The 27145-nt window shown below is 38.9% G+C and overlaps 1 protein-coding gene across 1 annotated transcript in view; it reads right to left on the bottom strand.

The window, feature by feature from the left end:
• The window catches only part of LRP12 (LDL receptor related protein 12), a 50009-nt gene extending 23629 nt beyond the window's left edge, over nt 1-26380 (bottom strand). Inside the window, exon 1 of the mRNA XM_050970819.1 lies at nt 26043-26380. Within this exon, the coding sequence (XP_050826776.1) occupies nt 26043-26121 (79 nt within the window). The 5' untranslated portion in view covers nt 26122-26380. The remainder of the gene's footprint in view (nt 1-26042) is intronic.
• Between the last annotated feature and the right edge of the window lie 765 nt (nt 26381-27145).

Below are 27145 nucleotides of genomic sequence, written 5' to 3' on the forward strand. Positions count from 1 at the left end.
TCGAACAATTAATCTCTTGAGATAAAGGGATGTCATATTTTTTTGTCAAACTATCTTCAGTGATTAGTCAGAAGTGGCACTAATGTGTGATGATGAAGCCTAAACTCAGATCCAAGTACTACAGTATCAAAATAAGGTCTTTTATTTTTTTTAAATAAACTCCCACTAAACTTTCATTACATTAAAGATGAGGAATCTCTCAGATTATTACTTCCTCTTTTATTGAAAATTATCCTTGAAACAGTGTGTTCATATGCCCTTTAAGTGTTACTAACTGCTGACAACTTTATGAAATTTTAAAGCAATGATCCTTATATGATCTCAACAAATAATCACATGGTTCCTTTTAAAGATAGAAGACCAATATATCAGGTAACAATCAGTAACTTCCATTAAGATATGGGGACATAATTTTCTTTGAAATTCCTGCTAATCTATTTAACACAGCAGAATATGAAAATGTAAAACAAAATTTCTTAAGCCACCAGTAAGTTTTTGTATTTCTTTATGTCCTAAAGAAATACTTGCTATTTATGCACATTTAAACCTGAAGTTTTAAACTGAAACAGGTGTCATCTAACAAAACTCAGCACTAGGTTGGTCCATACAAGTTACAGGAGTCTTGACATCACAGCACTGGAAGCTACACACCAAATAGATCCTGCCTTCTGTGCTGCCTGTGAAAAACTAGGATTGTTTTTTTTAAAACCAACATCTTCCATCACTTGTGTAACCAGGACTATACCCACCTTCTTCACATCCTTTTATAAACACTTAGTACAAATACAAAACAGAAATATATGTCAACTTTAGCCCTGCAGCTTAAGATATGGTCAGCAACTGCACATAAGTTAAAAAAATCAAATGGACAGGGATCAAGATAAAATAAAGCATTTAATATACTTTTTCTAAACAAAACAAAATAAATTCATAAACAGAATATGAAATTTTAAACTACTGGTAGCCTATAGGTTAAGCAAAAATATGGAAAGTGCTTTTAATGGCTTTCAGCTGAGGTGCACATGAGTTTGTTGCCACCATTCATGGTAATATCTCTAAAGACTGCTTGACTGCAATACAAAAAAACATACCCAACTTGTCACTAAATGAGTTGGACTCTTGATAGAATGTTTTACAGCATGAAACATCCTCCAACACTCGAGGTGCCTTTCTGTATTCAACAAATTTTAAAATCTCCCAGATGTTCAAAGGAAGAATTGTTATGTTCAAAGTTGTTCACCCATTCTTACAGATGTATCCATAAAATTTTATTTTACTTTCACAGCACAAAGCCAGACCTTTTGACCTCCACCACTTTTTTCTGTTCCACTGAAATCCTCTGGGCTGCAATGCCACCTCATCTAAGGACTAGGCAGAGACAGACAAGTAGCTCCACAGACACTTGAATTAATTCCTTTTGATTCATGTCTCACAGTTGACTGACCACAGAAGCAAGCAAGATTACACTAGGTCTGCCTTCAGGTTTTCCAGCAGTTGGGGAATTTCTCCCCTACAAATCTATATGAAACTATGGCAAACATCTCCTCACCCACCCAGAAAATTCTGACACTGTCAAAACATCAGTTTCCAATATCCTGGTCCAAGATTCCTACATGTAATCTGGAGAGGTGAACAGAACTATGCAGAAGATAACACCCATAGCCTTGGAAGGTATTTGACTCACTAACTACTTCTGAGTTTCATCATAGGCAGAAGATTAAATATAGGCCGGAAGACTGGGCTGGCAACAAAGAAAATGTGGCAGAAGCAAACACTTCAACTAAAGAGCAAAGGAAAATAATGCATTCATACTAGAAAACCATGACATGTTTGGAAAAATCACCTGCCAAGTTTTATCTATTTGAAACCCAGATAGTAGCAGTGATGCTGAGCCTCACTCTGGAGGCTAACCACAATGCAGCAGCCTTCATTTTAGGATGTTACACCCCCACAACCATCTTTCCTCATAGCCTGTGCAGCACAGCTCTCTCAAAATGGGAAGAGCATCATACTCAAAGGATTATGTGCATATAACTTCAGAGCACAAAACTAAGCCAATGGTCCTGGTATGAGCTACTCCTTTGATTTACACCCAAATTCATGCATTTACAAAAAGCACATCTAAACAGACCCCCACTTACCTCCACCCTCCTATAATTAAGTGTTCTTTGGCCAAAATATACAGATTAAACAAGACAACCTTCTGCTCTCCAGATATATAAATACATATACATATATATGAACTTGAAGGCTTTGGACAAAGAACAAGTTTACCTAAATGCTGCTATATTTGAGACATCAATAATGACTCTTAAATGAAGCAGTTTTGATTGTAAATTGACTGAAATTAGTAATACTAATAAAATACACTGAAATACTAATATAATACACTGAAATAATAAATAGTGCAAAAGCACACACAAAGATCTGGTACATGCAACTTTGTCCACTGTGATTGTAAAATCAAACTCTGTAACTTCAGTTTGAAATAACATCATGTATCTTGAGACTGAATTAAATCCAGATGGTGTTTTACAGAAAAATTGATTGTTGAAATGAAAAAATGAAAAGGAAAAAAAATCATAGTAGCAAAGGCTATTTAAGTAGCCTTTATTTCTGCTGTTACACTAAGTAGTTACTGTCCACAAAGAAAAATCACATACACCTATCTCTGTTGAAGCTAAATTCTTCTGTATCAAGATTAAGCCTGTGCCATTATCCCCAACAGCCAAATTACAACCCCCTATAAGGAGAACTGTATAAATTGAAGAAGTGCTGTAACTGAACAGCTATGAAGAGAGAGCTTTTTCTAAACTACCTTGAGTTAAAAGGTACTGTGGTGCATAATGAATGCTATATAAGCAGACTGAACAGGGTATTTTTCTTGAATCACAATCAGCAAGGGCAAGAGATCAACCACAGTTCCTGTACATTACGTGTTTCCAACCACCCTTTATCATAATAAGTGTTCAGCTTGCTTTACTTTGGACAATGTATTTCATGACCAAACATCCTTTCTTCATCCGACTCCCAAAATTCCTTCCCACCCTGTACCTTACAAAGTTGCCTCTTGTCCTGAAGTTACCTTGCATTATTCCTCACTAAGTTTTGCTTCTAATTAACCAAAGTAAGGGTACTATATGCTTTCAAGAACACACTGGTGCCGCCATTCATATCACCTCAATAAAAAAACCACTTAGTAATGGTACTTTGACTTCTGAGTACAAAAAATAAAAATAACCTTCTTCATCTACAGATACGGGAGCTGGAAAATCCATGATGCCTTCTTGGAATGACCCTTTTTGATACCACATTTTGTGACAGTCCCAGCCAGTGGCCCATTTCCTGCAAACACCTAAGCACAGCTGAGCAGAAACAAGCTTCCATTGAAGATGCCGTGTGTCCTGCTGAACCGCAGTCAGGCTCCCCTGCCAAGCCTGTGGGAGAAAAGTGGCAAAGGCCACTGCCTGCCTACCACACCTGTGGTTAACCCATGGTTATGATGCTGCAGCTCAGAGCAGGGCATGTGGGAGACCAACAGAAAAACAAGTACTACTACTCTTCTTCAGATAAACTAGATGATCTATAAAGGTTCCTTCCAACACAAACCATTCCATGATAAAAGCCTTAGTTCAGTATGTAACCCAAAATACTTTATTGAATCACTTACTCATGGGCCACCTGCATTTAATGAGCCAAAAAAATCAGTTAGGAGCATTCTCAGTCTTTTGACTGATCATTTACAACCTCATCTCTTGAACACTTTCCTTATCTTTGTTAAACTAATGCGCATTTAGAATAAAATACCTCAGCTGCAGGAATTTAAAGCTGTATCCACAGCCAAGAGCTACACATGCATAGGTATATAGCCATACTGCTGCCAAGCTCTCCTGCACTGCAGAAGGATCAGTATTCAGTATACTGAAAGTATCAAATAAAATAAATACTTTCTGTAATCTTAGATGGACATGAGCATGCAAAAAGGACTAGATGTGTTTTTTCCTCATTTATAACTCAGAGTCTCTAAAATTAAGGTTCCTCCTGTAGTTTCTTTTCTATCTGTGCACCATGTGTTTTCCAACCACAGCTAAATCAAACCACAGAAATTCAAATTTTCTCTTCCTGTGAAGACAGGAAGAGCTGCATGTGCACTTACAATTAAAGGAGTGAAGGAACTGAAAGTAAGCAAACAGTGGAGCAAAAGGAAAAAAAAAAAAAAAAAAAGAGCAGTCTAATAGTTTGAAACTTACCCCCCCAGAACAGTCAGTGAAATAGGGAGTTATTGCTACCAGGAATGCTTCAAACTAAGGTGGAGCACAGCTCAGAACATACAGTCCACTAAAGTCAGGCAACTATTTGTAATATCTCCATATCCAGTAAAAAAGCGAAGTGGCAGTATCATTCCCAAATTTCTACAATATCAGTACCAGCTTTTACTATTTTTTACAGGTACCACCACTTTACTATTTTTTGCCTTCTCACAGTTTAGTTTGCAATCACTACATGCCTTCTATAGAGATAAGCATGAAATAAAATTAGTTTGTGCACTGGTATGTATTTCAATCAACTACTTGGAATAAGATTCACAAATCACAGTAATCTCGTATTTTCCTGTCTTCACAGACTTTTTCTACATAGTGTATTGCACTTTGACCACTAATTTTTGTCCTACACCCAGATGCTGCTTACTTCCCTGACCAAGGGCAACATGCAATTCATGACAGAAGGCAATTTAAAGAGCATCACGAGGACGATACTGCCTTTTAGGAACTAACTGATCAATAATCTCCAGTGTAGCTGAAGAATCTGCAGAAGAGTTACTGACAAATTTTATGCTATTTATTTTTAAATCAACAGTTTGGCATTAACTAGTTAGGTTTACTTTTTTTTCTCTTATTTCCTTAAGTTTAAGTACTGCAGTCATCAGAATTTCAGGTGATCATTTGTAAATCAGATTTCAAATGCACAGCAAGATGCAAAGCAAGATGCAAAGTATCCTTTATGTGAGGGATGGATTAAACAACCATCTATTTTAATATAAAATTACACATGCAATACACAGAAACACTGCCATATAGGCATCAGTCAGGATTTTCTACTGAAGGCATGCAGAGCAACAGTGACAACCTTTATTTCAAGTTCTGGTAACAGAAAACCAGCTACAAAGAGGATACAGTTAATATATCTAAAATTTCAGAGTGAAAACCAATGTTCAGACAAAATGAGAAAGTGTTGTACATGCAAACACTACAGTAACATAGTTAATTTCTTTATTTAAGAATAAAAATTACTAACAGATGAAACTATACTGAAATAGTGGCTTATTTAAATGTTTAACAATACACAATCCAGAAATAACCACATAAAATTTCACTGTAAAAGCAGATAAAGCACAGAATTTGCTTACAATACTCAATGCTGCTATTTTACGTGTCACCATTTTCATTTTAGACCAACTGCGATCTAATTTTATTCAGTAAACTAAGACAAAATTTAAAGAATCAATTCTGCAATTGAATAATTTTATGTAGATTTTAGATTTTTTTTTTTTTTACCTTTTACAACAACCAGTATCCACCATTTTGTGCTTAGACAATTATTCTTGAGGATAAAATAATGGGAATGGTGCCACTGGAAGTCTGCACAGTATACTCAAAACTTGTCTAACATTGTCTTCTATTAATCACTCTCTCACATTATCCTTTCCTTCTCTCAGAGGAACTTTGTGTATGACATGTAGTTGGATGACACTTTTGAAAAACAAGTCTTTATTCATCTCTTGGTGAATAAAACAGTCATGAAGCTTCCAAATCCCCATTTGCTCTAAAAAGCCTAGGCTCAAAAGTTAATCAGCACTTGAATGAACATCACACCTACCTTTATTGCCATAGGTAGGGCCACAAAGGTGATCAGAGGGCTGGAGCACCTCTCCTATGAGGAAAGGCTGTGGTTATTCAGCTGTGGTTATTTCAGTGTCTAAAGGGGACCTATAGAAGAGCTGAAGAGGGCCTGCAGTGACAGGACAAGGGGTAACGACTACACTGAAAGAGAGCAGGCTTAGTTTGGATACCAGGAGGAAATTCTTTGCTGTGAAGCTGGTGAAGAACAGAGAAGTTTTCTCCCCATAAAAATGCCCCATCCCTGGAAGTGTTCAGGGTCATGTTGCATGGGGCTTAGAGCAATCTGGTCTAGTGGAAAGTCCCCCGCCTACAGCAGGTGAACTAGATGGTCCTTTAACAGCACAGGCCATTCTAAGATGATATTTTATAATTTCTAACACTGAATTAAAAATCTTCAAAGACAAATGTCCTACTTCTTTTACGTCTCTTAGCATTGTAGTTACCTCCACTCCTAAAAAAGTCTGCATTCTTTCTTCAAAAATTGACTATTACAATCCATACTCTAAAAATCTAAGTTTGCTGCATCAGTGAATGCTTTGAATTTACAAATTACAAATCTATTAGCTTCTCTACCAGAACACATACATCCTTAATTCCTGATAGTTTTATGGTATGAACTTGGGATTTGTCTACATTAGTATTTAGTTTCAGGTAAGGGACATGTTTCTGAATCTCCTGACCTGCTCCACTTCCTGTGCTTTCGTGCACATTACACTGGGGCCTTGGAACCAGCAAACTGGATTTCTTATAGAGGATATGCTCTGACTTGTAATGGATACTGAGTTTTCTGGGCCACACTAGACCCAGTCCAAGACAAACCCTTTAGAAACATACAAAACACAAACTTATGTCTTCAGCATAACTTGTTTTGCTCCATGAATCCCCTCTTGCCAGGCTGTGGGATGTATCAACACACACCCAAAGCATGTCCCCTACTCCCCCCCACAGCTCTAGTGCTACCAGGGAGGCTCCATCTCAATTTCAGGAATAAGCTCAGCCTCTGCAACCATTCAGTGTAAACCACACAAGTTCCCATTTTGGATTCACTGGGTAGTGCATACATTATTCACTAATATTACACCAGTTGTGAATGCCAGTGCAACACAAAAGAAATTGTATAAAATTACCTTTCATCAGAGATGTTAGCATAATACAAATTTCACATACATGCTGCCAGCCAGATGATGCTTGAGTCTTAAAACAGAGCCCACAGCACCATCAGGAAACATCAAGCAAAGGTTTGGAAGATGCTGCAGTCTACAAATGATTCACATTCTTGCGCCTAAGTGTGGCTTCCCAGTCACTTTCCACTCTTCTTTGTATTTTGAGTCTGATGCCATTAAAATACATAATTTTTAAGTAGCAGCTAAACTAATTTGACTGAAGGATTTTTGTATGAAAGTTTCCGAACAAAAAAACAACTGTTAAGGCTTCTCAGTTGTTGTTTTAAAAGGCAGGGACAGAAAAGAACCTGACTTTATTTTTTATTCTCAGTCAAAAATTCCACAAACTATTTATAGGCAGCTCTAATATACTTGGCAGCAAGCAGTGGAAATTGGAAATCTAGCAGAGACACTGGCTCAGCTTCAACAAGATTCCTGATTTAAAGTACATAAGTAGTTCTATTCATGTCACACCCTACCCTACTTCTGCCCGGCCAGGTATAAAGGAGGTTACCTGACTGACCACTGTTTGAAGGTTGTACATGTTCTCAGGTGATAATGTAACACAGCACTTTGAATTAGACAAAGTAGAAAAAAAACCAGATTAGTAAATCAAAATCAAACAATTCAACCAGTGAATTCAGTCACCTAAATTACAACTAAATCTCAACAAAAAAGATTGAGGAAATCAGAGGAAAAGGGAGTAGATCGAAACTAGCAGGGGAAACAAGAGAGACCATAGTGCCTACCCATCCTAAAATGAGCTATGTACATTATGAGGCTTAGAAGCCTGTTCTTAACTGATTAGACCCAATCACTAATTTGAATCTAACACTTTGCCCTCCTATTTGGAAACTTCCACTGCTATATTATTTAAAAACTAGAAAAACCTCAAGTTCCTTGCTATTTTAAACAGTTATTTAAAGCAGCTATTTAGTTATTTTATGAAAGAACTGCTTAGCCCATTTGTACATGTTCAATGGCTATAACTCTCCTTTTCTAAAACCTCATTTCAGAATTTAAACTACGTCACATTTGAGAAGTGCCAGACTAGGGGAAAATTTTGATGTGTGGGCTGCACAGTGCTTATACAGTAGAGGGAAGAGCAATGCAAATTTGATTCATACCCTTCACATGCTTCGTACTTTTACCTACTGGTTTCTTTAAATTACGGTTGCAGTAAAAAAATTGGTTTCGTTTTTTCATCATGCTAAATTATTTCTCATCTTAATTCTTTGTAAGTACAGGAACAAATGTTAGCACACAACAATCTATGTAGAGCTGGTGTGTTGTATTTTAAAAAATTAATATCAAAACCCCATAACCATATACAAACAAATAGACTTCACTACTCTGTCACAAGTTAGATGGTAACAGCAGGACTTCATCAGGTCATATATTCTTAAAATATAATACTGCTGGTTATCCTCTTTTCCTCTCAAAATTTGGGCCTGTGCCATCCTGAAAAATACTAACAGAAGAAATTATTTTTCATAAATAACTGCAACCACCAAAAAATTATAAGGTTGAAGAAATGAAAATATAATCTGCTATTACTCCATGAATCTTTACCAGGAACCCACAAAACATCCAAGCTTCTGGTTCCAGACTACAGTGTGACTCAGATTTACAAGTAATTTTTTTTTTTTTTGCAAAAGAGACTGAAATAGTGTAGGAGTACTTGATATTGGAGGGTGGGGAGAATCACGAGGGTTTTTGAAAAGACAAAAACACTGCTCTACTGCTGCACATTTATTAGTGAGCCTACAAGTCATGCGCCAAAAAAAAGAAAAGGCCCAAGATGCATCTAGAGAATAACGGTTACAATATCCAGAACGCTAACTGGATTAATAAAATAAGGTTACAACATCAATTTATTTCAAGCCTTTATTCAGCAGAAGGTCTAAGATGTCACAATCCAGACAGAGATCAAGGAGAAAATTTCATGGTTCTGATTGAAGCAAAAATAGGGGATTGAGAAATCAAACCTTAATTTCCAGATCTGCTATATTCTTTTTGGAGCATTGACCTGAGCAAACCAGGGAATACTGGAATCAGCGGTATAGTGCTGCTGAGCTTCAACTCCACCTTTATGACAGTAACAATAAGTTAGAATTAACTGTAACACATCCCAGCTGAATTCACTGTAGTGACATAAGTGACTTGAAGGCAAGCAGTTTACTGGGAAGGGCAATGAAGCAACAGTATATTTACAGCACATTTTGCACATATATCAAATATAAAAATCATAAAAACACTGCATGTTTATTGCATCTAAGAAAAATATCCTCATTTGAAAGAAACAACTGTTTTCTTTCCTTCTTGCTACTTATTACTAGAAATAGAACTTTCATTCTGACAACTTTTTATACATTGTAATGTGCTTTGTTTTCTTACTGATAGAATTAAAAAGCACTGTAAAGTTCCCAAGAAAACTTGTTTCCTTTAATGTATGAAAAAAGTTCACAGAAATTACAGACCTTGCAAAGACTTGTGCAGACTTGTTTATGCATCGTCTGGTAACTGGAGTTTTCAGACCCCACGCACCTATTCACACTGAAACTGAACTCAAACCAAATGTCACGCTGTCTGCCCAGCTCCCTTCCAGTAACACAAGACATACTCTTGGTCTCTTGGTAATGCTTCACTGAACTAATTAAGGTGTAGAAGTAATCTTGCATAGTGTAACCCTGCACCCACTGTGCACCCAGCGTGAAAAAGCACAACCAAAGGGGGAAAGAGCTCCTAACGCAATGCACCTTTTTTGCCTATCCCTTCAACAACTGTGAAACAAATGCTCTTTGTTAATCACATGCAAAATCCTTGTGCAAAATTAATTTCATTATTTATTACGAGCTATTTGACCTGCTCTAGTTACAGCAGACAGAAATGGAGATGTCACTGAGTTTAAAGGCAACCACACCATGTAGGACCTTCTGTTCTCGCTACTGAAAAGACATTGAATTGACACTGTTCTTGCTCTAACGATGTCAGCTGGGAAATTTCAATTGCTATGACAGGAAAGGCTATTAATTAGCTACATTAACTTTCTAGAGTTGTCTAAACAATGCTGCTTGTTAAATATCCTCAGGACTTCGGAAGAATAAGAGATGAACTTGCTGTAACTTGCTGGTCATAACATACTGCATTCCTCAAAATGTACTGTGAATCCCAACAAGTAAAAGAAGACAAGACATTAATAGAAGATAGATGGCCTGCAAGACATGATTTTACCCAGATTAGTAGCTTCTTTAAATAAGAATCAGATCTTGGAATTGCTAAAGCATACTCTTAATATTAACATGTGTGCACAAACTTGAATGGGTACACTCAGCACCCATGAAAGAATTCTGTGCATGGCAATCTTGATATTTTTACATTCTTTTGTTCAAATAGACTTGATTCATCAAAGCAAACATGATAAGGGAAATAGCCAATAAAATTTATAATTTAGTAAAAATTATTTTGTCTCCAGTGTTTTATACAAGATTATATTCTTGTTTGAGAAAACTCCACTACAGCTACTGCATTGATTCAAGTCATTGATTCCAAATAGGAAAGTCCAGAGAGCCTCATGGATAATTTTTAAAAAGTCTAGAAGCTGTCTATATGTATTCAAATAATTTTAAAACCAACAGTCAAATAGGCACAATTCTCTCCCTCTCCTTGAAAAGATCTTTTCCTTTTTTCCTCCTTCCCTTCCATGCTACTGCTATAAATCCTGTGATTCCTGTCCTGCAAGAATAATGCTGGTGCTGTACCTCACACATGAGCATGAGTACACCTGTTTTATTTCAAACACCAAGGAGTATCTTAGAAATAAATTTTCAAAATAAATTTGTGATAAATTTGGAGTCTTCTTTACCTGGCTCATGATACAGTAACGTCAGTGCATGGCTGTTTTTTCTGTAACAGTACAAATAAGCTTTTCTCATTATTATAGCTTTCTCATTATTATAGCTTTATTGTGTCAGGAACTGTACAAACAAGAAAAACAGCTCTTGCTCCACTGAACTCATTGCTCTGTAAAAACTGGAAATCTCAGCCTGCCATGTTCCAAAATATAATCAAATGGCAGTGCTTTACAGGAACCACAGCAGAGATAGGTGGGGTTAAAGAAAGCACACATGATGACTTTTTGTTTCCCATGGACAGAACTATCCAGGTGGTGGGAAGCACAAAGGAAAGAATAACTAGGCTTGAGTAAGTCATGCTCCTAAGTGATAAGGTTATCAGTTCTAAAGAAACACAGAACAACAGGGGAGTAAAACCAAGTGAAACAGAACTGACATACAGCTATCCTGTGCTAACAACTATCTCTTCATTGTGCTTCACCTTCTGTCTCCCCCAAGTTTAGAGAAAAAAAGTACAATATTCATAGCACGAAAAGGGAAAGGCTTGTCCCTTGAATGAAACATTTGCAAATCCTGAATTACATTGCTTGTCCTAGAGGTAGTAACAGAGACAAGAGAGATTATGTGAAAACACTTTTAATACAGTAATTGTAAGATAAGGACAGTTAATATTACCACCTTTATATGCACTGGAAACAAGTGCACTTCTGTCAGGCAGAATACTGTTTCTCTTATTGCACAGGACTGTAGAGTCCTACAGCCTCTTGCCATGGGGGTTCCCAGTAGTTAGAAAAGATAAATATGATCTTCTATTATCAGGGACTACGAATGTAAGTGTTGGATAGTACTATGACTTCACAATTGGAAAATCAAGAAAAATATAAATCTTTCTGTAGAGCTAGATAACCATTTGAGTAGATAGTTTAGGCAGCTGCAGTTCAGTAGAGTACAGCACAACCTCAAGACAACCGTAGTATACCCAACACTGATCGAAGAGAACACAACAAAGGCTGTTTCAAACCACTTAAGTATGTAATTTTCCACTATCAAACTACATTCCTGAGACTCACAAAATACCCCTGAAAAACTGTAACTGTGTTAAAGTAGACACACAAGTAATTTGCTATATGGATCCTGGTTTTGGCTTTTTACATGGCAAGTATTTGTCACAGAAACTTAAGGATCACAATTACTCACAGATGCCATCATTTACAAATGAAGGCTTATTTGTATGACCCTAAAGGCACTTTCTGTGAGAAAGTCTCACATTTTATGGGTCACAAAACCCCCAATTTTATTATATTACAGTAGCTCTAAGCCTTCAAGAATCTTCCATTCTTTTCTGTAATATGAAACTTGAACTACACCCAGATTTCCTTCTTTAATATGCACAGATATTCCCATCTGTCAACTACATCCATGTAGTCCTGGGCAGCAGAACCATAATAATTTACTCTAGGGCAGGCTTCTAACAACAAAAGCACAAATAGGAAGAGAGGTTTAAACACAGAAAGAGGAATGAACATCTTGGAGAAGAGAATGCCATCTAACAGGTATTTCCAAAATCTTTATCACTACATACCCTTACATTCATATTTATAATTACCTTCCAGTATGCTATCTCTACACCTAGTACACCTCATCTCCTTGACACAAGCTCTTCTGATCTATGCTTTTCTTGATCAAAAGCATTCTCACTACTTGTTTACACAAGTCATTAACTTCCTAAGGGTATTTTAAAACAATTATTTCTTTCTGCAATCCAGCTTCCTAAAAAGAACTTATTAAAATATACGGGATAATATTAAAAAAAATTACTCTTTCTGTGGAAAACCCTGACAAGAATGACTCTAACACCAGATGACGGAAAGTCGAGCTGCATAGTAACTGCCTGCTCCTTTGTCCATCCAGTTCACCTCATCCTCCAAGAGCCACTTCCATTGTTTAATTTGAGCATATTCACTGTTACCCAACAATTTAACTATCAATTCAAGCTTCACTTCCTGTGGATCACTCAGTTGTGCACATCTGCACACTCCCCACAACTTCCAAATGCTTTGGACTATTTCTATGTTTGGCAAAAGAGTAACAGTACCAAAAAAAAGAGTAACAGTACCAAAAATCCAGTTAATAAAAATTTAAACAAAAAAACCTTACATTTCTGTATGTATTCCAACGTAGAGGTTTCATTGTAGATTTGTAACTAAGTGTAACAGATTCCACGAAGAATACAGTAATCCATGATAAAGAATGTTCTACCTCTGCTTCCAAAAAAATGTATGTAGTCTGAAGAAGCTCTTTAAGCGGTAGCGGCAGATCCTCACTAAACCTCTTAAAGCACCCTGCATCTACTCACTTAAACACAGATGAACTATACAGTGGACTGTGCAGACAGATGAGAGGAAATCAGTTGTTAGTAACAACTGTAAAACCAGACAAAGATAAGAGCTGGAGTTTTAAATAAAGTAGAACAGACACTGTTCTGAAAGTAACCTATTTCCACTTCCACAACAAAACTCAGCAACTGGGTATTTCCCAGAAGGATGCTGTTGGCATTTAAATAATTTAGGACAACTCTTCATTCTCTATCTTCCCTCTAAGGGCCAGACTAATCTGCCTACACTGAGAATTGAGACTTCTCTGCAGAGGAGTTCAGATCATTAAGTCATGCTCCTGTTGCTTTGCATTCCTTTAATAAGCCTGTCTTTTCCCACACTGACTCTGCCTTAAATTACACGAAATCCAAATCAAGACTCCCGGTTCACTCACACAGAATCAGTATAGGATCAGAAATGTGGAGTAACAAACTCTATGCATGCACAACCAGGAAACAGCTACTTATTTTCTGCACTTCAGCTTCTACCTTGCTCAACATACTTTACAGGAATACTGTCAGTATTTATCTATCTTAATAATTAAACCTTATTTAGATAGTAAAGGGGTTTCAGGAGATTATACAAAGAATATATTAAAACAAAAATATTTAGTGAAGGTTTGCTACCAACCATGTCACATCTTGGAGCACAAAAAATTCAGATGCAAGTGAAGTTTATAGCATGCTTTTGGAGTAAGCCTATTTTTGAAAAGAAAGCTCAGTACCAGCAAGTCACCACTAAGTACATACATGCTCCTTTATAAAGAGAGATCATATGTGAAGTTGCAACTAGGGAAAGAAACAACAGGCATTTATTGGGACACTCAGATTCAACCTGCGTATGACTAAATAAAAAAAAAAAAGTTTTTTTTTTTTTTTTTTTTTGAAGAAAAGGATGAAATATCCTTTGGAAAAAGAGCTAAGTGAAAAATATATTATTTTCTTATGTTAATACTATTTACCAAACTTGACAGGCAGTTGTATTCTTTTGGATGTAGATTCTTTCAAATGCACATGAAAAGCATTGTTACACTTTTGCACTGATGAAAGCAGATTACATCCCTTAAAATGTCTTAGTGGTAACTAAGTCACAGTTTAAGGGCATTGGCTTTGCAGTGTGTTGGCTCTTTGAGAAACAAATAGGGTACCTCTAGAAGGCGTTCAGTTCTGGGAAACAAGTATAAAGAAAACCTGGAATATTTCATTGTACCAAGTTTTCCATTCCTCATCTGTTATTGATGGTAGATACATATACAACTTTCTAAAATTAGGGAGAATTTTCAAGTTGATAGAGATTACAAAACTGAAGAGTAAGACATATTTATGATAAAGCAGATGTTGTGAAGACAGCATACCTGCAAATTCTTTCACTGTTTACACTTCACTCTGATTGTTATCCACTTGACTATTTATTCCCTTTTCTTTCTGGATCATCTGCAGAACTACTCAGACGCTCAGCACCAACATTACATGGCAACTTTTAGATGGAATCTAAAGTTGCCATGTCAGTGTTAGGCACCAAGACAATGTGATTTCTCAAGACATTTGGGTACTCACTCGAAGTATTTGAGCTGGTTCAGTTCCCAGAATGTAACTGGTTAGGCTTACTGTGGTTAAAGGCAGCCACACAAATGGCATCTCTGTTGGCATTTGTCCTCACCACTCTATAGGTGTCACAAATGAATGGTTTGGTTTTTTTGAAATGATAGTGCCACAACAGGTGATACTTTATTCTGTGTCTAAAAGGTTCTAAGGCTCCAATAGCTGTGGCTTTCCTTTTTAAGAAATGTAGCTGGAAGAGGAGGTTTCAATGCATTAATTCAGCTGTAAAATAAAGGGTAAAAAAGTACTTTCATTTTACATACATTTCACTCTATTAAAAGCCAACCTGATAACAAAATTCAGCACTTGCTCCTACGGCCTTTTTAAAGGGAGGCACTGAATTTTAAAATAGCAAAAAATGTGACACAGCATGGTGACAAGTACAAGATCAATGTCAGACATAATGCCTACATATTCAAATTCCTATTTATCTGCCTTTACATAATGAAGTATATTGCTAATTTAAGTACATATCATTCCTGTTTAAGAGCAGATTTCCAGATCTGGGAGAAAAGCACTCTCAGGACAATGGAGCTCCATAAAGTGCAAACCAAACTCTGATTACCTGTCTAAATAAATTTAAGTATCATCAAGACACTTCAAAAACACATCAAAGTACAATGTATTACAGGCATAAAGGAGTTGCTTAGTAAGAATCTAACACCATGATCATTATGTTCAGAGCTGTAATTTACACACCACATTCAAACAAGTTTAAAGCTAAAGTTCAGACCTCCTTGCAATCACACTAACTCATGTACCTCAAAAAATTGTTTGATGTGATCATTTTACTTGAGCAAGACACATGCCTGAGAAACTGTGCCTGTTTATTATAAATTAGGTACTTTGAGCACTTTATCAGCTCTCAAATGTACAGTATGGTCAACAAGCAAGACCTCAGATTAAAAACTTAAATTCAGCTTTATTTTAGTCATAATTTCCAAAAGCTTTATTTTAATCATACTTTCTGAAAGCTTCTACATTTTTTTTTACATTTTATGCTGAATTCCTTCATGACCAAGACTCTAAACTGCTATCTCAGACTTCAGATAGACCTCCTTTGTAAAGCTGCAAAATATGGATGGCTTCAGAAAACTGGTGAAAGGAAGTCAAACACAGACCTATTAATTTAATTCTCACATACATATTCCTGGCTTCCATGCTTTTACTTAACATTTTAAGACTGATGTACAGTTGAATATTTCAAGATATTAATTCAAAAAAAGTCATTATCAAGCATCAATAAAGCTTTCTGTTCCGTAGGAGCGAGGGATGTCTCTCAACTCCCCAGCAATGATCTTAACATTACTTTCTGGGCAGATCTGACTTGAAGGATGTCATCACTGTGTAGGACAGTTGCACTGCTGCTCCTACTTATCTGCACAGTTAGAAAATAGGACCACTTATTCCAGGAAAACTCCTCATGGACCCTAAAAGCACCTATATTGGGTTTACATGGCCAGGTTTTGGTAGCCGGGGGAGTTACGGGAGTTGGCTTTCTGCAAGAATCTGCTGGAAGCTTCCACTGGGTCCAGGAGAGCCAATGCCAGCCACCTCCAAGACAGATGTTCTGCTGGCCAAGGCTGAACCCACTAGAAATGGTGGTAAAGCCTCTGTGATAACTTATTCAAGAAGAAAAAAAAAAAAAAAGTCATTGTGCAGATATAACTGCAGCCAGAGAAGAGCAAAGTGAGTGCATGTGAAAGGAACAACTTTGAAGACACCAAGATCAGTGGAGAAGAAGGTGGGGTAGGTGCTCCAGGCACTGGAGCTGAGATTCCTCAGCAGATCATGGTGCAGCCAGCCCATGGTGAGGCAGCTGTGCCCCTGCAGCCCACAGAGGACCACAGGGATCCACCTGCACCTGAGGAGACCCCCACTGCAGCAAGTGGATGTTGAGGAGTCTGTGGCATCATGGGAGGCCCATGCTGGAGCAGGCTCCTGGCAGGGATCTGCAACCCCATGGAGAGAGAAGCTCACACTGGAGAAGGTTTCTTGCTAGGACTTATGACCCTGTGAGGAATCCAGGCTGGAGCAGACCGTTCTTTAAGGACTGCACCCCAAGGAAGACTGGCCCATGACGCAGCAGTTCCCACTATTGCCCATGGAGAACTCGAGAAGTTAATGGAGAATTATCTCTCATGCAAGGAACCCTACAGTGAAGCAGAAGGACTCCTCTCCCTGAGCAGCAACAGGGATGAACTGACCTAATCCCTATTCCCCGTCTCTCTGTGCCACTGGTGGGGATGAGGCAGAGCTGAGAAAGAGGGAAGGGTGGGGATGGTGTTTTAAGGTCTGTTTTTACTTCTCATTTTCCAGCTCCAATTTTGTTAAATTCAGTTAATATCTCTAACTCCAGTCTGTTTGGTCTATGACAGTATTTGGTGAGTGATCTCTCTCAAGGACCTGATCTCAATCCATTAACCCTTTGTTATACATTCTCTACCCTGTCCAGTTACAGAAGGGAGTTAAAGAGTGGCTTTTTGTGGGTGCCTGGTATTCAGTCAGGATCAGCCCACTACAGTTCTACATACAAGCTTTGCAATTCCAACTGAGTGGGGAAAGTGGACTGTGCTCCTCACTACAGCAAGACAACAAAGGTACAGGTCTTTCCCTCAAGCCTTATTCACCTACAGTGTAAAGGCAAAAGGTCTCTGTACTATCCCACATTTCCACAACAGATGAGGAAAACTGGAAAGCTAGTACTGTGGATCTAAAAAGAGGTTAGTAACATTATCACTCAGCTGGGGTATATTGGATTGTCATTTGCATGAGAACTGTGATACCACTGAGGCTTTGTTACCACGTGCATAGATGACAGACACAACAGATAATTTAAAATCTGGAATTGAAGTGAGACAAACTACATGACACCTAGGCAACAGGCACTGGAAACAGCATTAGCTGGATCAGCAACAACAGGGAGGTAGGTTATTAGTAAGTGGACTCTATAAACATGCAGCTCCCAGGCACATCCTGCAGTAAAGCTGCTGAAGTGCAGAAATGCCAAATGCCAGTATCAGCCAGAAAAGGGATCACAAAAAAGGAAGCTTAAAAATACTGATGAAAGCCATTCGATGAATTACAAAATGTTCAAAGATCTCTACTTGTTTATTCACTTATTTGCTAAAGTACAGGTCAAATGCAGGAATCTAGTGCTCCTGTAGTACCCCTCTGCCTGACAATACTTGGATAGCCAGAGATCAAGACCTCAAGCAATTTCCAAGCTCATTCTGCATTCAAACCCTTTTTTTTTTCCTTGCCCATACGAGTAACCTCTTAGATTGAATAGATACTCAGCCACCATAATACCCTCAAAATAAAAGGATGATTCCTTTCCTCTCCTCTATTTGCCCAACCTCTTAAAAAACAGCTGTTCTTGTAGACATCTTGGCCTCCTATTCCACTCTGAAGAACAGTTCTGCCACCTTTAGCTGTGAATGTGCCTTAACAAGATGTCCCAGTCTTTCCCTCCCTTGCCATCCCAGCTCTGTCGTCATGAATCTCTCCAACCACAGACAACAGCTGAACTTTAGCCATGGAACTGACTGCTTGTTCAGTACCTTTAGATAGGAAACATGACAAATGGGAGGTGCCCTGACAAGGGAAACTATTTCTGCTAATTATACAATCACTCAAATCCATCCCCGTCAGTGCTTCCAGCTGCAAGCTGCTGTGATCAAGAGTCATGTGTCTGATGTCATTCATCTTCCTGACTTAAGGGTAGACATCTCTCTCAGGTAATTTTAACTGATGTTTAGATCATGGAAAGGACATATGTTATTTCTCCATTCTTTTAAAAAATTACAAATTGGAAAAATTAAATATGTATTCTCTCAAGTCCAGTTACAAATATTTCAATGTGGTTTAAACATACATTTTGAGTTAAATCCCTGTGCACTCTCCCTGTGCACTTCTCTAGAAGACAGCAAATGGAAAAATGTAACTTTTTAGCAGGCTGAAGTAAATACAACAATATTACAAACAAAAAAAGCACCTTAATTAGGACTCTAAAATGAATCTCTGATTGAAAATTACTCTGTTGAACTCTATGTGCAGGAAATAAAGAATGGGAAAGTTAAAGTCTCCACTTAAATCTATGTGATAAGAGAAGGACATATGTATGGATTTGTTTACTGTATGTGATGTATTCATTATCTCAGTCCCAGTTACTACAATATCCCTAATGGAAACTTTTATTTGAGCTACTCCATACAATTTCATAGAAGAAATACACCCTACCAGGGTATACTAACTCATTGAATTATAATACCCTTTGTGAAGCATAGGAAAAAAGGAATTAAGCAAAGGCTTATGAAAATTCATATATAGCTAAAATCTACAAGTCAGAGCATATGAATCTGTGTGCCGTCCCACTACAAGCACTTGAAACAAGATTTCATTTTTCTGTTCTAAACTGCTTGCCTTCAGTTACTGAAAAGTTCTTTCTAAAGGAGCAACTCCTTAAATAAGTACAATCATTAAATTTTTAAGGTACATAATTGACTAGAACAAATTTTTTTTATCCACACTAAATATAAATAAGAAGAAAATACTATTTTTTCCACAAAATAACTATTCTCACAATCTTTCTGTACTTACAGAGGAACTTATCTCTTATCTCCCAATACATGCATATGAAGCTGGAGTAAGAAAACCAAGATACAAGACCCTCTAGCAGATTAATTTTTCCTTAACTTTTAAATACAAGCATTTCATTACAGATTTTTACCATGCACCAAAGTGTGCTCATACTGCTTGTTAGAGGATCACTCTACTGTTATAGGGCTACACCTGACTTTGCATGTCTGCTCTGGTTACGCACAGCCAGTCCCAGGAGCTTCCACTTAGCAGAGGAAACATCTGCAAGGTTAAGCAAAGGGCAGTCATGATATACACACAATCAAATGGGTGAAACATGCAGTTCCCAACCCAATATATATAGTTCAAAAGTACTTTCCACTCACAGAGAAACACAACTAGTTCACTTTCATTGCTTTGCAGAATTTATGATTTACTAAGTGTGACCACATTGAGCTTTCTTGCACAACAAAAAATTCTGCAACCAAATAAATGTAGAAGTACTAAAACTCACAAGATGCACTTAAGTGAGAGAGCACCTTGATTCAAGGTACTAAACCAAATGGTTTTGTGTGACACCCTTACACCCTTCAAAATATGCTCTACTTGTAAATATTCATTTTCATTTTGAGGAGGCTCTTGTTTTTGTTTGCTAACTTCCTGACTAGTTACAAAAAGTTGCTCCTCACAAAATAGCTGAGAAAGATATGCAGAAATTCCCTCATAACCTAAAATTCAGTGTCAAATAGAATAGCAGGAAAAAAACCACTAGTACATAGCTATTAAATATGCTAGCCTTGATAAGAAGACACTACCATGTTTACAATGTACCAAAAGTTAACAGTACATCCAAATTTAAAACAGCTGATCAGAGAAACAAGTCCGAACCACAACTTAGATTAGGGCGTTTTTGAAGTGTTTGCACTGATCTGCCAATTATGCTGAATTCAGTAGTTTTAACTTAGATACAAGAATCAATAGTGTATATTTCAAAGCAATTGTAAAGCTTTGCATAATGAATCACCAGTGAAGTAACAACTGCAGCAAAAAATCGAGTTTGGAGAAAAAAAAAAACATAGAACACAAATACTTCACAATTCTTCAGAGTATGATATCATACAGCCTGCTATAAACCACTCTGAGCATTTATTTCTACTAAGGGGATAAACACAGGAACTCAAATCTACAACCAAATTTTTTAGTATCCAATGCACTGGTACTCAGTGTTTTCTTAAAACCATGTAAGTTATGAAGGCTCAATTTTGCGAACCAACAGACACCTCAAGTAATAATCGGTACTGCAAAAACACCACAGCTAGTAATTCTGAAATACATACAAGCTAAAGACATCCCAGGCTGTCAACAAATCACACTCCCTCAATTACTGCCTAGCTAGCTATCTCAGCTGTCCCAGTATTTTAACATAATCATTAACTATCTGGGACAGTATAAGTGGAACACTAAAACTAGAAAATGCAGAGACATCTAAGAAAGCAAAACCACACTATTTACACAGTACAAACAGTACCCATGAATTTTTAAAAAACCTGTAAGGAAATTAATGACTTATACTTAATAAGTATGGAAATAATGTCTACACTTTGGGAAACTTGAGGAATCTGGTAAAAGGTATATGATGTGTGAAGGAATGTACCTAATACACCACAGGCAAAAAGCTTAAAAATTTGAGATCTGCTAACTACAAGACTGATAATAATTTTAAGCTTTAGCCAGACCAAGTACAAAACAATAAATATTTAGTGCTTAGTTGAAAATAATACTGATACAATTTACATCTATTTGATATTAAAACAGCAGTAACTGAAGTAAAAGAATCTAATAGATTCACCTGTAGGGTCCTTCCAACACCAGTGCAGTGGAGCTCTTCCTCTCCTAGCAATGACAGAACAGATGAAAAAGCCATCCTCATTACATGCTCTGCTCTGATGACAGGAATGGAGTCAGATGGCTTCTGTCATGATTCTGGTTACACCTCTGCTCTGACTGGCAGTATTCTCATTTAGTGCATAATAACAATTACACCGACTACCTTATATTCAATTTTCAAACTTTTTGCTAGGAAATTGTTTAGGATATGGGGTTTTTTCTTCTCCTCTTGAATGAAAGTTCCTTTAAGTATTATTCAGATGACCTCACAGACATTCTGACTATAGATGCAATATTGGCTCTGAACAGTCAGTTGAATGTGTTCACACTTGGACAAGCTGACATACGACTAACTTATTAGACAACATAAATTTCTACAGTCTTAAAATCAGGACATGTTCTCTTAAAGGACTACAAAACTGTTCTAATAAATTAAATGAAGTGGTTTCACCAATAATACGATTTACAGCTTAGCAAAATATATCTGTTCAGTATATCACAAAATATCACTGAAGACTGACATTCAAGAGTATAAGATATAATAATTTATTAAGTCAAGCAATTCCTTTAGGACAGTCTGTTCTGGCTTTAGAGTTCAACTTTAGAAAATTGAATAAACTGGCTGGCAGACTTTAATTGCTTACATGATTCAGGCTGTTATTTCAAACAAGGTGAATAAACCCAAAAAACTATTTATTCTTCCTCATGCACACCATCGTTAACAAACTGACAAGCAAGTAAAGTTTGGATCCTGACAAGTGAACTTTTATGACAATTTTACTTGTCTTCCCTTAGAACCAAATAAAGAATGAGTTATATACACAGTATAGTTATCACTTCCAGCAACATCTGTAGCACAGAAACCTGGAATGGTTCTAATCCAAAATCAAATGTTTTAAAGCTTATATAAGTGTACCATGTTTTTCTTTAACAGGGTAAATTAATATCAGTAGCACTGTAGTTTCAGTAGTCTAACATAAAACACTGTTTCAATTATTTGGGGAATAATCCTTTTATGATCTCCACTAATGTTTCTCAGTCATTAGTGCTTCCAAGGGTACCCACCAAACCAAAAACCAACCTAGAGATAAGGATAATTAAGACTGACCTCTGCCACCATTTCTACCTTGGAACTCTTTTAGTGTTCCTGTCCTACTACTGTAAATATTTTTTTTACACACATTTACATCTGGAAGTCAGAAGCAGGGAGATTCACCTACTGTACCACAGCACTGACTGCTACCAACTGTAAGAAACTTTATAGAAATTGCCTGAGTCTTCTGCTCAGTGTGATGGAAATTCAAATTAATATATCTGGGTGACAAATATAGTTAAGACTATATAAAGTTTGAATTTCCAGAAAGCTGAAGAAGCCCAATACCCATGTTTCCAGACTCCATTCCAAAGGAGGGCATTCTGAAGTTTCTGCACTATACCACCTCAGAGATTTTTCATAACTCAGCCTCTGCTCTGAACACCAATCCCTCACAAACTGGGCCTGAAAGTGCTCCATCACAGTACCAATCAGATATGAATGACTAATCTGTCAGGAGTTAAATAAATATCACACAAAATGGTAACATTAGAAATTCAGTTCTCTAACTTAAGCTCATGTTATAGCAAAAAAAGAAATAAAATCAGCATCCCTGGAGGTACTTTAAACACACGTAGATGTGTTGTTCAGGGACGTGGTTTAATGATGGACTTTGCAGTGCTGGATTTGTGGTTGGACTCTATGGTCTTGAAGGTCTTTTCTAACCTATATGATTCTATGATTCCAAGATTTACTTAATTTACAGCTAATCAATCACAGAACTTTGGCTTGAAAAATACTTCCCTCAAGAACAGGACTGATTTCTCAAACAACATTTTTTTCCCCTAAAATAATTACTTGCACAACATATGGTTCTGTTTTAAACTCAGATAACTGTTATGGCCTTTGAGATAAGCAGAAATGTCTTAATATTTGTCCCAGTAAAAGCCAGACCAGGATTATAGAGAGACACATAAAATCAATTACTTCTTGGATATAAGACTCTCAAGGCAACAGGAAGACTGGAAATATAAACCAAAAATATTATTGCCCAATGCCCTACCAAGCCGTAATTCTTGTTAGTCAGTGCTATTCCAATATTTCACTCATCAGTATTCCTCCTTCTCAAATTTTTATAATTATAGTCATCATCAGAAAGAAGGTTTGAAAAATTCACCAACTACAGGGAAACAGAGAAACATTCTCTGGAGAGCTCAATGCCCACATAACAACCTTGGTGAATTTAGTATTTTAATTAGCAGAAAATTCTAGACATTTTAGCTGTGCAACTGCATAATGGAAGGCAACTGAAGTGATGCACCATTGCTTTTCCAAGCATGCATTTACCTTGGGTACTGCCTACTGCATTCAAAATCTTAACAGAATGATATCTGCAAGGCTCTGCTCAGCATCAACATTACAATCCAGAGCTATGCTGACAGCAGTCTTGATCAAATTCATGTCAATACTAAATCAGTTTAGTTTGGAAGAGCTAAATGCAGATGTACAGGAAGGTAAAATGCTTTAATAGGACATAGTTCCCAGTCTCACTTTTTTCTCCCAAAATAAATAAATGTGAGAAATCAAAGTGAAAGCTAGAGAAAGAGCTATGCTACACAGTAAATGCTTGCTTTTGTTTTGGATACTATAGCCTGGGGAAGATAAAGCTCCTTTCCTTTGAGCAGTGAAACTGGTCAGAACTTCACACATTTTTAACAAAAACTGTTAAGAGAAACTAATTCCTCATAAGGATGAAGTGACACAGCATGCTGATCAAAATCAGAAGCGCCCTCTCCTTCCTGGCAGTGGCACTAATGAATGATGATGTGTTTCTTACAAGACAGAAGAAACTTATGAAGCCTTCTTGGCTGAACTTTCAAAAGTCTTGATTAAAGGTCTTTGAATAACGTTAGCCAGAAAGAATTTAATTTGTTTGGTTTTTCTCTAACCAAAGATTATGCTTGTGATGTAAGTTTTTGTAAGGGAAATGCTGACAGTAACACCTAAGTTACAGTATCACGGTTCAAAATGTTTTACTTAGGTCAGGCTGAGGAGGAATATCACAATTATAATTTTGACTTTTAATTTCAATTCTATGACAAGTATAATAAAACCAGCACACTGAGTTTGTTAAAAAACCTTTTCACAGAAATTAATTTTTTTAAGTACATGAAGTATGCAAACAGAAGAACAGCTGAATATATATTGAAACTTCAGATTTTTGCTACCACTTCCTGCTCCACCATTAGCTAACTCCAATTCAGTTGTGTTTGTAGTTTACCTGTTGACATGAATTTTTTTGCTTTACTTAATACTCATTTAAGACTGGTCAGTACCCCACTTTGTTCATGCAAATACACCGACTCAAAAATTAAACTTGACCAGTGTATCTACTTGGTTACCAGTACTGGCATAGTTGTAGCTCCATTTGAAGAAGCCTTCTTTACTCTTCTCCTCATGTAAATATGAAACGGGAAACGCTCCTACAAGTTTATGTAGTACGTGTACATTTTTAGCATTTGGACTCATTGTTACAGCACAGGCATGTGCTGGACAAAACACTCTGCAAAGGCAAATCTGAAGTATCTTGCTGTTCCAAAACAAGTTTGCTTTTTTAACAGTGAAAGACATTAAAATTTCTTATGTTCAATTGTGTAAAGGCATCTACTTCAGAAACTGCTGAAGCAGGGCCCTTTCGCTGTCCTCCTCAGGGCAAGGCATATGCCCAGCTCAGTGCCAAAGGCTGCTGCTCCTGCTTGAGGCCCATGGAGACAACCTATGCTCGACTTCATAAAACAAACACAACTCCCTGAGAAAACATGAGACGACTCTCTTTGTCAAGCACCTGTGGTTTTGATCTGTCATATGTTACTGGGCCACCTTTACACTGTAAAAACCAACCTGAGTACATTTACACAAATATTTTTCATTAGCAGTTCTGTTTTAAAGATGGGTTTATACCCAGGAAAGAAATCCTATTCGGATATTAAGTGCGAACAGGCTGAGCAGAAGCAAAGGTCCCTGGAAGGTCTTCCAGGCCTGTGCTGATGTGTCACCAACTCATCACCAGTGCCAGCCCTCGACTCCGCGGCCCGGAGGGGCCGCCCTGTCCCCGACACCAGGCCTCGTTCGTCCTGGCCGGACATGGAACATCTCCCAAGCATCCATCCCTATTATCCACAGGCAGCGATTACTCGTGACTCAGAGGATTTGGGGCTGGCTTGTTTGTGCGGCCCCGCGCCAACTCCGGAGTTCCCGGCAACGCACATCTGCGGGAGAGCAAGCCCAGGGCAGATGGGCCAAATCCCAGAATCCCGGCCGCAGTTTTGAGGACTTCCCAGAGGAAATTTCCATCTACCCCCACAAATAATAAATAAATAAATTAACAACACACAAAAAACCCCAAACAAAACAAACAAAAAACCTCGGAGCGAATTTTGGAGCAGTCGAGTTCGAAGGAGGAGACGGGGTTGGGGGCAGAGAAGGGAAGTACGGGGACACCAGCCGGCCGTGGCGGCGGTCCTGAGAGGCTCCAGGGACCCCGCCGAGGCCGGCCGGGAGAAAGGCCGCTTTGTTCCCCCTCCCCCGCGGCCGCCTCCCGGCCCGCGAGCCGGAGGCGGACGGGCGGCGTCACTGCCCGGTACCTACCGCAGCAGGAGACGACGAGGAGCAGGAGTTGCGCTGACCTCCAAGCCGGGGAGCCCTCTGCGCTCCCCCAAGGGGCCATAACACCCGCCCGCGGGGAGGCGGCGCGGAGCTGGAGCTGCCACCGCCGCGCCCCCGACACGGAGCCGGAGCTGCCGCCGCCGCAGGAGGGGCCGGCGGCGCCTCGCCCCCTCGCCCGCCGGAGCCGCCGCCTCGGGGAGCGCTAGCGGCCCGCACGCCTCGGCCGCCCGTCCGCCCGCCGAGCCATGAGCCGCCACCGCCGCCGGCCTCGGCCTCCCTCCCCGCGCGCCGCTTCCTCCTCCCGGCTGGGCTCCGCCGCGGCTGCGCACTGCCGGCACGAGCGCATGGAGCCGCTCCCGGCAGCCGCGGGCCGGGCGGGCGAGCGGGGCGGAGCGGCGGCCCCCAGACGGCGGGGGCGGGCCCGAGCCGCCGCGCTCGGCACAGCGCCGCCCTGCCCGCTCCTCCGGCTCCTCCGGCTCCTCCTTCGCCTCCTCCTCCCTCCCCTCCCACTCCGTCGGCGCCGCAGCCGCCGACTTTTGGCCCGCCCCGTCCCAGCGAGGCCGCCGCCGGCACCCGTCGGGGTTGGGTCCGCATCCGGCACCCGTCGGGGTTGGGTCCGCATCCGGGGGAGGGAGAACGTGCGGGCGGCTGAGCAGCCCAGATCCCCGGCTCACACAGGACACCTCAGGGGAGTAGGAGTGCCCTGGCTCTCCGCCCTGAGTAAAACTGCCTGAATCCAAAAGCAGTCTGTAAAGCACAGGGGTACTCTGGCAGCTGGCGGCTGCTGTGCTTCTGACCTCCAAATCTGCATTTCAGCAGTGAGACCGAAAAATTATCGTGGGAGCACAAAGAGCGCAACTGCTGTACATGCAAAATTATGGATCCCGTAGAAATTCTTTGTGACACTTCCTGTTCGATTACAGTTCCTGTTTTCCTGCTGCATAGTTACCTGTTGTCAAAAGCTAGCAGGATTCGCAGCACAATGTTGATATTTTGCTTTAATTTTGCCGTGTCTATTGCAGACCATGAAAGGCGTTTATTGACCCTGTTCCACTAGAACCATTTGTTTGGAATAACAAAGTATT

This window comes from Serinus canaria, chromosome 2 (genome assembly GCF_022539315.1).
Source record: "Serinus canaria isolate serCan28SL12 chromosome 2, serCan2020, whole genome shotgun sequence".
NCBI lineage: Eukaryota > Metazoa > Chordata > Aves > Passeriformes > Fringillidae > Serinus > Serinus canaria.